General features: G+C 43.2%; 1 protein-coding gene across 5 annotated transcripts in view; it reads right to left on the reverse strand.

Moving 5' to 3' along the window:
* The window catches only part of LOC126468213 (titin homolog), a 224,813-nt gene that overhangs the window by 93,844 nt on the left and 116,703 nt on the right, over positions 1 to 14,266 (reverse strand). For all 5 annotated transcript variants that reach the window (XM_050096532.1, XM_050096531.1, XM_050096533.1 and 2 more), the window contains exon 5: positions 10,394 to 10,519. In XM_050096532.1, coding sequence (XP_049952489.1) covers positions 10,394 to 10,519 — 126 coding nt within the window. The remainder of the gene's footprint in view (positions 1 to 10,393; positions 10,520 to 14,266) is intronic.

The following is a 14,266-nucleotide window of genomic DNA, read 5'->3' on the forward strand; positions in this document are numbered from 1 at the left end:
CCGGTATACCACATTCTGCTGCTGTTGATGTTACCCTATACCCTTTTGACCATAGATCGTTGTCTTCTTTACATTTCACGGCAGCTCTTACCATCTGAAATCGGGACTCATCTGACCAGGTCACAGTTTTCCAGTCAAGTAGGTCAAACGGATATAGTCTCCAGCCCCGAAGAGGCGCTGCAGGCAAAGTCTTGCCGTTGTCAAAAGGTACTCGCATCGGTCGTCTGGTGTCACAGCCCATTAACGCCAAATTTCGCGGCACTGTCCTAATTGACACGTTCGTCGTACGTCCCACACGGATTTCTCCGGTTGTTTCATGTTCTGTTGCTTTTCTCTTACTACTGACAACTCTAACAAGGGAACCTCCCCATCGCAGCCCCCTCAGGTTTAGTTATAAGTTGGCACAGTGGATAGGCCTTGAAAAACCGAACACACATCAATCGGGAAAACAGGAAGAAGTTGTGTGGAACTATGAAAAAATAAGCAAAATATACAAAAAGAGTAGTCCATGTGTAACATAGGCAACATCAAGAAAAGCGTTGGTACAGTAGCGTCGTGGTCTCGCGGTTAGCGTGAGCAACTTCGGAGCGAGAGGTCCTTGGTTCAAGTCTTCCCTCGAGTAAAAAATTCTACTTTCGCAAAGTTATGATCTGTCCGTTCGTTCATTGACGTCACTGTTCACTGTAATAAGTTTAGTGTCTGTGTTTTGCGACCGCACCGCTAAACCGTGCGATTAGTAGACGAAAGGACGTGCCTCTCCAATGGGAACCGAAAACATTTTATCGCAAGGTCATAGGTCAACCGATTCCTCCACAGAAAAACACGTCTGATATATTCTATACGACACTGGTGACGGCATGTGTGTCATGACAGGAATTTGTTGTCGACCCACCCAACTTGTACACTTGGCGAATGGGTAAAAAGATTCTTCTACCTTGCCCGATTTAGGTTTTCTTGTGGATGTGATAATCACTCCCAAAACACTGATGAAAACATAATAGTTTGTCACATAAACTGAAAATAAAAAATTAAACTTTTCACTCGCGGGAAGACTTGAACCAAGGACCTCTCGTTCCTCGGCTACTCACACTAACCACGGGACCACGACTCTCCTGTGTTTGCGTTATACTTGATGTTGCTTATCTTGCACATGGACTACTCAGTTTATATATTTTGCTCATTTTTTCATAGTTCCACACAACTTATTCCTGTTTTCTCGATTGATGTGTGTTCAGTTTTTCAAGGCCTATCCACTGTGCCAACTTATAACTAAATCTGGGGGAGGTGCGATGGGGAGGTTCCCTTGTAAGCAAACGCCGCTGCCCTTGGTCGTTAAGTTGCCCGTAATGAAAGGTAACACCTGAAATATGGTATTTTCGACACACTCTTGACACTGTGGATCTCAGAATATTGTACTTCCTAATGATTTCCGGAAAGGAATGTCCCATGCGTCTAGCTGCAACTACCATTCCGCATTCAAAGTCTGGTAATTCCCGTCGTGCGGCCATAATCAACTCGGAAACCTTTTCACATGAATGACCTGAGTACAAATGACAGCTCCGCCAATGCACTGCCCTTTTATATCTCGTGTACGAGGTACTACAGCCATCAGCGTATAAGCATGTCGCAATCGCGTGATTTTTGGCACCTCAGTGCATACGGCCGCTGAATAAAAAAAATACATCTATTGTTTCAGTTCTACATATAAAATATTTTAAAGTTCATAAAATACACCAAAAGGATTTCCTGGATTTAGTGCTGGTCCAGGTATAGCGACGAAAATTGTCGCACAATATTTCCCGTTCTGCATGACTGAGAGTGATGGATAGCCCGGTACATCGTCATATACATTGGTGGCCTTTGAAGCTACAATACCTGGAAAGACAATAAATAAGGAATTATCCTTTTTCACGTACATAGTAGTGTAGGAAGAATACCTCAAGCAGCAAAAATGGCTTTCACCGGGCTGGGTAGCGAATTGGTCTGAGCTATCCCGACAGATAAGGGAACGACGAACCCTGCTGCTTCACCTCAACGGTAGAGCTGATCAGTAGCAGCGGCTGTCGATTGGAATCCCTTGACCAGACGTTGTCAGTGGGTGTAGGTCAGGACGTAGGCCAGAACGTAGACGAGGTTCAACGGAAGACAGGACCACAGCCATACACTTATTAATAAAAAAAATTTAAAAGTAGAAACTTTTAATCCCTAGCCCGAAATTTCGTAACACAATTGGAGTTCGATAACTAGTTTGGGTGCTGTCTGCAACCACCTTCAGATCGTTCCAAATACGAAAAGGCGGTTGATAAACATTTGAAAGCATCATTATCTGGAGTCATGCAACACCATCCACTCGTAAGAACCAAAACAATAACAATAAACAGTTGTGGTACTTACGAATGTATGTTATTGCATGACTACAGCTAAGATCCTTTCCAATGCTTTTTTTCTGCTTTTTCATATTTAGAACTATCCTGAAGATGATTGTAGATAGCAACCGAAACTACACTCCTGGAAATTGAAATAAGAACACCGAGAATTCATTGTCCCAGGAAGGGGAAACTTTATTGACACATTCCTGGGGTCAGATACATCACATGATCACACTGACAGATCCACAGGCACATAGACACAGGCAACAGAGCATGCACAATGTCGGCACTAGTACAGTGTATATCCACCTTTCGCAGCAATGCAGGCTGCTATTCTCCCATGGAGACGATCGTAGAGATGCTGGATGTAGTCCTGTGGAACGGCTTGCCATGCCATTTCCACCTGGCGCCTCAATTGGACCAGCGTTCGTGCTGGACGTGCAGACCGCGTGAGACGACGCTTCATCCAGTCCCAAACATGCTCAATGGGGGACAGATCCGGAGATCTTGCTGGCCAGGGTAGTTGACTTACACCTTCTAGAGCACGTTGGGTGGCACGGGATACATGCGGACGTGCATTGTCCTGCTGGAACAGCAAGTTCCCTTGCCGGTCTAGGAATGGTAGAACGATGGGTTCGATGACGGTTTGGATGTACCGTGCACTATTCAGTGTCCCCTCGACGATCACCAGTGGTGTACGGCCAGTGTAGGAGATCGCTCCCCACACCATGATGCCGGGTGTTGGCCCTGTGTGCCTCGGTCGTATGCAGTCCTGATTGTGGCACTCACCTGCACGGCGCCAAACACGCATACGACCATCATTGGCACCAAGGCAGAAGCGACTCTCATCGCTGAAGACGACACGTCTCCATTCGTCCCTCCATTCACGCCTGTCGCGACACCACTGGAGGCGGGCTGCACGATGTTGGGGTGTGAGCGAAAGACGGCCTAACGGTGTGCGAGACCGTAGCCCAGCTTCGTAGAGACGGTTGCGAATGGTCCTCGCCGATACCCCAGGAGCAACAGTGTCCCTAATTTGCTGGGAAGTGGCGGTGCGGTCCCCTACGGCACTGCGTAGGATCCTACGGTCTTGGCGTGTATCCGTGCGTCGCTGCGGTCCGGTCCCAGGTCGACAGGCACGTGCACCTTCCGCCGACCACTGGCGATAATATCGATGTACTGTGGAGACCTCACGCCCCACGTGTTGAGCAATTCGGCGGTACGTCCACCCGGCCTCCCGGATGCCCACTATACGCCCTCGCTCAAAGTCCGTCAACTGCACATACGGTTCACGTCCACGCTGTCGCGGCATGCTACCAGTGTTAAAGACTGCGATGGAGCTCCGTATGCCACGGCAAACTGGCTGACACTGACGGCGGCGGTGCACAAATGCTGCGCAGCTAGCGCCATTCGACGGCCAACACCGCGGTTCCTGGTGTGTTCGCTGTGCCGTGCGTGTGATCATTGCTTGTACAGCCCTCTCGCAGTGTCCGGAGCAAGTATGGTGGGTCTGACACACCGGTGTCAATGTGTTCTTTTTTCCATTTCCAGGAGTGTAGTTATCGAACTTTAATTGTGATAGGAAAATTGAGGTCTAGGCATTAAAAGTTTTTAATTTAAAAATTTTTTATTTAATAATTCACATTAAGGCCGCCATCTCTCCCCCCTGACCAGGTTAGTCTTCACTAATATAAGTCACTTACAAAAGAAATAAACAGGGAGTGCAGAAAACTATGCCGAAAAGATTGCAGGAAAAGCGTGACGAAATTGGAAAAGGAGTGGTCATCGGAAGGGCTGATTTAGCATATAGAGAAGTCAAAACATCCTTCTTATGAAATTAAAAGCAAAGTCGTCAACATTACGAATGCACTGAAAATTCCACTGTTAAGCATAGGAGGAAAAGAGTATATTGGAGGTCTGTATGAGAGGGAGGACTTGACTGCTGACGTAATAGAAGAAGAAATGGGAGTCAGTGTGGACGACATAGGGATCCAGTATTAGAGTCAGAGCGTAACGAACTTCCCGCTCATAATGGTTCAAATGGATCCAAGCACTATGGGACTTAACTTCGAGGTCATCCGTCCCCTAGACTTAGAACTACTTAAACGTAACTAACCTAAGGACATCACACACATCCATGCCCGAGGCAGGATTCGAATCTGCCACCGTAGCAGCAGCGCGGTTCCGGACTGAAGCGCCTAGAACAGCTCGCCCACAAACTTCCGGATGACTTGCGATTAAATAGGGTAGAAGGGATAAGTAACATTCCTTCGGAAAATCTGGAATCTTTTGGAGAAGTGGCAACCAGCCAACTATTTAAATTCGTTTGTAGAACCTACTCGTGCGAGACTGGTGATGTACCATCAGACCTTCGGGAAAATATCATTCACACAACTCAGAAGATAGCAAGGGGCACGTAACTGTCAGGATTGTCGAACAGTAAGTATAACAGCGCTTCCAGCCAAGTTCCTGAGAGGAATATTACACGAAAGGATGGAAAAGAAGTCGAGCCTCTATTACATGAAGATTAATTTGGCCTTAGGAAAGGTAAAGTCACGGAAAAGCAGTTTGGTGATGGAAGCAAGACTTACGAAAACGGAAGATACATCCATAGGATCTGTCGGTCTAAAGAGAGCGTTCAACAATTTAATATGATGCATGATGTTCAAAATTCTCAGAACGATATACTTAATGTATAGGGAAAGATGTACAGCACACTATACGTACAAGAACCAAAAGGAGATCATAAGAATGGAAGACCAAGAACGAAGTGGTGGGATTAAAAGAGTGTTCGGAGAGGCAGTGACTGAAATGAAGTAGGACTAAAATTCAGGGTGAAAGGATATTAATTATAGGATTTGCTGATGACTTTGCTATCCTCAGTGAAAGTAAAGAAGAATTACAAGACCTTTTGATTGGAATTAAGAGTCTAATGAGCGCATGCTATGGATTGGGTGTTGAGCGACGCCAGGTAACCATGGAGGTAAAAAAAAAAGTTTCACTACGTCACAAACTTGAAGCTGATGTCCGCCATCATAACTAGCCCAATACATTAGGTTCACCGCATTCATACCTCCATGGTTCTCCGCTTTAATACTTTCCCGTGACGTCGCTCTGATGTGCCCGTGCCCACTTTCGACCATTTGGCTGCTTTGATTGTCTGGATACGTAGTTGTTTCATCATAGATGCCAGCTTGCGCTGTTTACTGGTGCGATCCGATCGTAATCTGAAGTTTAAAGGAATCACATTTTATCCGTAAGTGGAGCAATTCAAGCAATATTTTCTTTCGAATACATGAATTATTGTTGCACTGTTTACTTTCATTGTAACGGTTTTATTTCTATTATTTGGCTTTAGATTTGCCTTACTTTACTCATTGTCCGTTCTTAGTCTCCTTTCCTGTGTTTCTCATTGCCTTCCAAGCTGCAAACTCTCCGACGGCCGAGTCACACTGTATCAGCGGTTTTAATGTGTGTGTGTGTGTGTGTGTGTGTGTGTGTGTGTGTGTGTGTGTGTGTGTGTGTGTTTTTGTGTAACTGTATGAATGTGTATGTGTGCTCTGTTTCCTTTCTGAAGAAGACTTTGACTGAAAATTTATGTAACACTCTTTTCGTCGTGCCTGCCTTCTACTAGGTGTGTGAGTAGCAGTCTATCCGTTTCACAATATAGTTAGTCCTTCATGAAGTTTCTTGTACTCGTAAATAATCAACTGCACTTCAACAGAAACAATGCTGTACATAATTACAATACCAGAAGATAGAAATGACGTTCATTGCCCCGCACTAATGTTGTCTGCACCACAAACAGGCATTCACAATGGTGCAACAAGAAGTTTTGATCACTTACCCACTGGTACAAAATGCCTAACACAAAGGAAAGTAAAATTTGAAACTAAACTGAAAACGTTTCTCTTTGTAACTCCTCCTATTTCTCAGAAGATTATTTATTATTGTAGTGTTAAACTGTGATGGGTAGGAATTAATGACTAACATCTGTCTGTCTTTAATCATAAAACATAAAAACTAACAAATCATCAGCAGGGAGGCATATTTACATAAAATTGGTGTCAGTATATAATGACTTGTTCCATATCATCACGATTTAACTAAACATTGAAGTAACTAACTGTTGGTGTATCACAAAGTATGCTTTAGATTTATATACTTTCAAAACCTCAAAATGAAATTCAGAAGTAAAATCAAGCAAATTATCAAAGTAGACGTACATTCCAACAGTGCTATGTTTGCTTATTCCTGAAAAACTGACAGAGTTACTGGCGAGAGACATTCTGGGAAAAGAAGCAAACAAGCTACTGTTGGAAAGGTAAGCCTAATCTTACAAACGTTATCCTGTCCTTGCTAAAAATTTACTCACGTACATGTTAAAGCAAAATGTCGATTTTAAGGGGTCTTAGGCATTTGAGACAATTCCCTTAATCACATTTATAGCATTTCTCAAGGCTGGAAGATGTTTACAAAATTATATCGCTATTTTACCCTGTAAGTTAGTATGATTGGTCACACACTGAATGACGTATCATCGGTAAAGTTTCAAAGTGAGAAGATGGGTAAATTACAGTGAGACTAATACGCTCAGAAACAAATAAAACAAGAACTCTGTTCTGCAAGGTGGTATAACTCTACGCAGTTCTACTCCTTTGACGTTACAATAATCATTCACTTTTCTGACATACACAAGATATGATAGCAAGTCTTGCTTCTTCCTCATTGCACACGTTTATGGGCTGACAAAGAACACGTACGTAAATTATTTGCAAACGTGATCACTAAAAATGTTGTGCATACTAGCTGAAAGGGGAAAATGTAACGAACGAGAAGCATTACCGATATCAGTAAGCAAACAAGCACTGTTTTCGGATTTCCAGTTTCATTTACTATCGATACAAATGCATTAAAAGTGGAATTAAATGGATTACTAAAGCATGATTTTCACATCACTTCCTTCTGTTTCTGGTTATCCTAAATATAGCAGCAAAAAACAGGTTACGTTAACGACCCCAAATGTGTCGTTATCACTAGAGCAAATACGCATTCCAGAATAGAAAAGTGAAATTGTCTTCCTGTCACTATGTTATTCATGTAAGCTCTGTAATTTAGTATTTAAAACAATGATTGCGCCCACACGACAAAAATTATGAACAAGAAGCAATTGCAAACAGTAGTCTGCTAAATGGTTTGGGCTACTTAAAATGGCGACAACCCAGCCCACTGTGGCTTCAAAACAACGTACAGCTGTAGTGTCACCTCCTTTTTTCACCTCCGTGTAGGTAATATTCTTCTCACAACACTTCCTGCAAACGTGATGACATTTTGACGTTACGCGCAATATCGACAATTGCTGCAGCAGATGTCATATTCATTTTGGTATATTTAGCTACTTTGTATTATAACTTGCAATATGCTGTCTTCAGGCAACGACGCATTGAAAATGTACCACAGACACATATCCCCTGTCATTAAATTTCAGTTAATAGCGCATCGAAGATACAAGTTTTCAAGAGACATTGTGATCAACAATACATGAGTCAAATATCACATGAATATGCTGTGTTTTATGGAGTTGTAGGATAGAGGTTCGCAACCTGCTACTTGGTAACTTTTTTTGCAGCTTAGCGTCGTTAACACATTATGGAACCTTCTTATGAATGTAATACAAGCACGATCCGCAATATTCGATGTTATTTAACATTTCTGTCTGATTAGAGAACCAAGGATGACACAAGTAACTGGCTGTATGCTTTTGAATATGTGAGGAGTTCCGCCTGTGTCATTAGGTGGGAACCTAAGAGGACAGCTTAAATTGCTGCAAGTGAAACTAAAAGCAATAAAATTCATATTCTTTGTTGACACACATGTTTCGCGAGTAACATTCATCTCACAAGACTTCCTGTAAACCATTGTCAATTCCACTTGGTATATCTCTGCCGCTAACGACATGGGTGAGTTGATAGCCATGTGAAAGAGACCTGCATAGGATACTAACGAAAGTCAGTAGAAGCTCCTACGTCTGTCGATATTGTGTGTGACATCAAAATGACGCCACGTTTACAGAAAGTCTTATGTTGCCCGGCAACATCAGGAGGGAAACCATTATTATCAGCTCAAAGTCAGTTGCGTATTCTGAGGTCCCACACATGATTTTTTATGTTCTTAAATTATTATTTTCAGGCTGTCTTTATTTAAGACCCAACATAGCGGTGGATCACCAGAAACGAGCTACAACAATCTGAACTTTGGAGGTCGGATTACAATCCTTTTAATCTTATAAAATTCTTTTGAAAAGCTAGTCGCCACAATTTCAAAATTTTTCAGTGTCCATATGCTTGAGATGGTGCTGTTGTTGGACGACACTATGATGTATATCACTCTACATTAACATCGTTAAATCGACCATTATGGACTCTATTGAGCACGCGATGTGAAACTTCCAATAAAACGTACACTACTGGCCATTAAAATTGCCACACCACGAAGACGACGTGCTACAGACGTGAAATTTAACCGACAGGAAGAAGATACTGTGATATGCAAATGCTTTTCAGAGCATTCACACAAGGTTGGCGCCGGTGGCGACACCTACAACGTGCTGACATGAGGAAAGTTTCCAACCGACTCCTCATACAAAAACAGCAGTTGACCGGGGTTGCCTGGTGAAACGTTGTTGTGATGCCTCATGTAAGGAGGAGAAATGAGTACTATCACGTTTCCTACTTTGATAAATGTCGGATTCTGGCATATCGCGATTGCGGTTTATCGTATCGCGACATTGCTGCTCGCGTTGGTCTAGGTCCAATGACTGTTAGCAGAATATGGAATCGGTGGGTTCAGGAGGGTAATACGGAACGCCGTGCTGGATCCCAACGGCCTTGTATCTCTAGCAGTCGAGATGACAGGCATCTTATCCGCATGGCTGTAACGGATCGTGCAGCCACGTCTCGATCCCTGAGTCAACAGATGGGGACGTTTGCAAGACAACAACCATCTGCACAAACAGTTCGACAACGTTTACAGCAGCATGGACTATCAGCTCGGAGACCATGGCTGCGGTTACCCTTGACGCTGCATCACAGACAGGAGCGCCAGCGATGGTGTACTCAACGACGAACCTGGGTGCACGAATGGCAAAACGTCATTTTTTCGGATGAATCCAGGATCTGTTTACAGCATCATGATGGTCGCATCTGCGTTTGGCGACATCGCGGTGAACGCACATTGGAAGCGTGTATTCGTCATCTCGTGATGGTATGGGGTGCCATTGGTTACACGTCTCGGTCACCACTCGATCGCATTGACGGCATTTTGAACAGTGGACGTTACATTTCAGACGTGTTACGACCCATGGTTCTACCCTTCATTCGATCCCTGCGAAACCCTACATTTCAGCAGGATACTGCACGACCGCCTGTTGTAGGTCCTGTACGGGCCTTTCTGGATACAGCAAACGTTCGACTGCTGCCCTGGCCAGCACATTCTCAAGATCTCTCACCAATTGAAAACGTCTGGTCAATGGTGGCCGAGCAACTGGCTCGTCACAATACGCCAGTCACTACTCTTGATGAACTGTGGTATCGTGTTGAAGCTGCATGGGCAGCTGTACCTGTACACGCCATCCAAGCTCTGTTTGACTCAATGCCCAGACGTATCAAGGCCGTTATTACGGCCAGAGATGGTTGTTTTGGGTACTGATTTCTCAGCATCTATGCTCCCAAATTGCGTGAAAATGTAATCACATGTCAGTTCTAGTATAATATATTTGTCCAATAAATACCCGTTTATCATCTGCATTTCTTCTTGGAGTAGCAATTTTAATGTCCAGTAGTGTACTATGGCAAAGAATTGATTAGTATTTGGTTAAACATTAGACCTTACTTTAAACTAAAATAAAACGTAATTCAGTGTCAGTTTCATCAGTACGCCCGGGGTAGAATGTTGTTCTGCACATAGCTCATTCCATCAGTTGCGTGCTTAACATAATAATCCAGTACGAACTTGGGAGTCTTTACCTTGAGTTCCTGTTGGACGTGTTTGTTGCGCAAGTTGAGGTCCGGCTGGTGTTCCCCCAGCTGGTGCAAGTAGTACTGGCGCCTCTTTGCGTTCCACGTCCAGGCCGAGTCGCCGTACAGGCTCAGCTGTGAACACATTCAAAATCCGGTTTTGTTTATTTAGCATTACTAGCTTCAACAGGTTATAACACGCCAACGACCCCCTTAAGGTCAATTAAGATAGAATATCATAATATGAAGTAGGGAAGAGTTATCTTGGCAAATACGACATCTTTGCCGATAAGCTAACACCAAGAAGTTTTGATAACAACGACATTATACATCACTGAGAGTTTTTGTTATGAAAAGAGGAGGAATAAACCTCAGATTTAGTTAATGGACAAATATCAAAGTGATAATTGCCATTAATATCTTGGAAGCTAAGGTCATGTTAGTCAGAGATAACTTTTATGTGGAAGAGAGTTGTAAGCACAACGGAGAAATTCAATGCGCCTACAATACTCTTTCACAGAAGAAGTCGATTGGTGGCCCTCGTCCTGTAAAGACGTGCGAGAACAATTCTTGTCTTAGTTGCTGAGAGTACGGAACGCGACGAGATTGTTTTGCGTGACGTGATTCACGAACTTCGTAAACTGATTTTCTAAGCACAGACAGGAACTGATAGACGCGTTTAACCGTGCATAACGGGTTAATTGAACTTAATTGACGAAACTAGTGAATATTGGACTTGACTTTCAAATAGTTGGAACTGAAAGAAGAGTAGATAGTATATCAAAGGACTACACTCAATTAGTCTCGAGTAGGACACAATTACACGACTTCACGAAGATAATACAATTACGCTGAAGAGTCAAGTTCTCGTAATTGTCAAGAAACTTATTTTTAATACAACTGACTTTACCAACCAACTGCGTGTGCGTGTGGTGCGAAGGTTATAAAGTATTTAGTGGCCAAGGAATAATAAACTGTTCGTTTCAAGTGAAATATCAAGCGTGGACTACATTATTAAGTGATTTAATCAATCATAGTTAACTAACGACTGTTCAGCAGGGACAATTTAATCTGAATATCAAAATACCTACTTCATAAATCGAAAAGAGAACTTTTGAACTTTTTTTTTAACATTACGGCGTAGGTTCACTCAGACGTGATCAAAGAGTATCTGTGGATCTCGCTTCATACAGGTTCAGCAACTCCATAGCAACGAGCCAACAACGTACGAGAAGACTCATAACCACAATGTTTCCTCGCAATTGGTGGTGTGTACGATGCGGATGAGATAAGATCTAACAACTACTGCATATCCGGGCAATGAATCATTCAATCTTAAACCAGAGGAAGCACACATCGTACGAGTTCGCATTTCTGTATCCAGTTCACCAACGGGGACCTACGTCATGGCGCATCGTGTCTCAACTCCACTGCGAGAGCTGTGGCAGTAGCAGCTCTACGGCGTCGACAATATCAGCACGTGGTTGGAGTGCCGGGACGCCACAAGGTACAATGGACCATCTGAACCTAGCATAATTTAAAGGCACAACGACATACAGAATGATTCAGACCTCCAACATCGAAATTGTACAGGCGGCAGAAAACTACTTCGTGACAAGATACAAGTGGTCAGAAATGTTCACTATCATGATTTGGCTGGAGACCGAATATCTACACTGCAGTAATCAACATAGATTCCGTAAACAACGTTCGTGTGAAAGTCAACTCCTGTTCGACCACGAGACCTAGCAAACAGCAGATACTGACGCTTGGGTTGATGCCGTGGTCTTTGAATTCCGGAAGGCGATCGATTCACTTCCTCATAGTAGCCTTATGAACAATACACCAGCATGCGGACTATCAGACTAGCTTCCTGTTTGGATTGCAGAATTCCTAGCAAACTGTAAGTAGGCTGTTTAGATTTTTATGTTGGTAACGCCACGTAGCGCTCTGTATGAAAATCACTAACTGTGCTGTGTGCAGTCTGTGGCTGGTTGGACCCATTGTTCAAATATTCGCTTGTGTAGTGTTGGGCAATGGGATTTGAACAGCGCGTAGCGAACTGGATGTTTTGAACGCTTTTAAGGTAAATACATTGTTTGTTCTCTACCAAAATCTTTCATTTACTAACTATGCCTATCTGCAGTTAGTACCTTCAGTAGTTAGAATCTTTTATTTAGCTGGGAGTATTGGCGCTCGTTGTATTGCAGTAGTTCGACTAACGAAGATTTTTGTGAGGTAAGTGATTCATGAAAGGTATAGGTTATTGTTAGTCAGGGCCATCCTTTTGTAGGGATGACTGAAAGTCAGATTGCGTTGCGCTAAAAATATTGTGTGTCAGTTTAGTGATGATCAGAATAAGTAAAGAGAGAAATGTCTGAGTACGTTCAGTTTTGCTCAGCTGTTTGAAAATCAAATAACGTAGGAGGTTTTCCAGCACTGTCGTTCTGATTTTTCTAAGGGGACGTTTCAAAACATGACACAGCATATCATTATTAAAGGAGAAAGATCTTAAAGTAACTTCAGGCATACATCTAGAGACTGATGTAGCACCATTACTGATCACAATATATGTAGATGACTTAGTTAATAACATCGAAAGATCTTTGACCGTGTTTGAAAAAGAAAGAAGAAAGATTAAAGTTTAACGTCCTATCGACAGCGCGAACGTTAGAGATGTAGCAGAAGCCCGGATTATGAAAGGAGCAGGAAGGAAATTGGCCGTGATCTGCTCAAAGGAATTGTCCCAGCATTTGCCGGGTGCGATTTGGAGAAATCACGAAAAACCTAAATCTGGATTGCCGAAAAGTGATTCGAATCGTTGTTCTTCCCATTGTGAGTTCAGTGTGCCAACCACTGCGCCACATCGCTCAGTGGGGCCGTTCGCGAATGTGCTGCAGTACAGGGTGCTTATAATTAAACTTTCAAACCGCTGTTGAAATAACACCACTGGTCAAAATGACGTCATATTGCATCGGAAAATTATCAGAGAATGGGGAAAACGTATGGGAGAAGAAAAGTAAATAGTTACAAAATGTACCAATAGATGGAGCTGTAAGCATCATAATTTAATAGTGGTCGACTACAAATGACAAATGAATCATACAACCATGCCTTAAGTGTACGTTTGACGTTAAACAGACTACTACTGAGTGTGCATCGGTGTACAGGTGTGATACTGTTAGTTACGTATGCCCATCCACCACGGCAAAGTCATATAACATCGGATGGGAAAAATCTGTTTTTAATTGTCGCGAGGCCCAAAACCGCTTAAAAAGCATCAATCAAAATCAAATCGGATTATTAATTTCCGTGAGACTGGCGCAAAACATGTTCAATATGCTGTACATCGTTTTTCGTAACAAGTTGAAACCGAGAAACTGCATGTTCCACAACTGATCGAAGTGTTTCCGGGGTCACATTCAGTACAGCTAAGTTTGCAATCGGAACACTAAACACAACTCTTTCAGACAGCCCCACAGCCAGAAGTGACACGGATTAAGATAAGCGATCGGGACTGCCAGGCTGTAGGGAAATGGCGGCTGATAATTCTAGCATTTCCGAAATGGAGCTTCAGCAGCTGCTTAACAGGATTTTCAGTGGGCGGAGGTGCGCCGTCTTGCATAAAAGTGATCCCACCCACACATCCACACTGTTGGAGGGCTGGAATGACGCGGTTGCGCAAAAGACACTCATAGCGCTTGCCAGTGACGGTATACGCCCTAGGAAAAATGATACCGTAAACTCGCACCACACGTGACCTTTTCAGGATGTAGTGGTACTGGTTGATTTGGTTGTGGATTTTCCGTTGCCCATATTCGACAATTCTGTGTATTGGCATATCCCGTCAGATGGAAGTGGGCTTCATCTGTCCACAAAATC

The sequence above is a fragment of the Schistocerca serialis genome, chromosome 1 (assembly GCF_023864345.2).
Source record: "Schistocerca serialis cubense isolate TAMUIC-IGC-003099 chromosome 1, iqSchSeri2.2, whole genome shotgun sequence".
NCBI lineage: Eukaryota > Metazoa > Arthropoda > Insecta > Orthoptera > Acrididae > Schistocerca > Schistocerca serialis.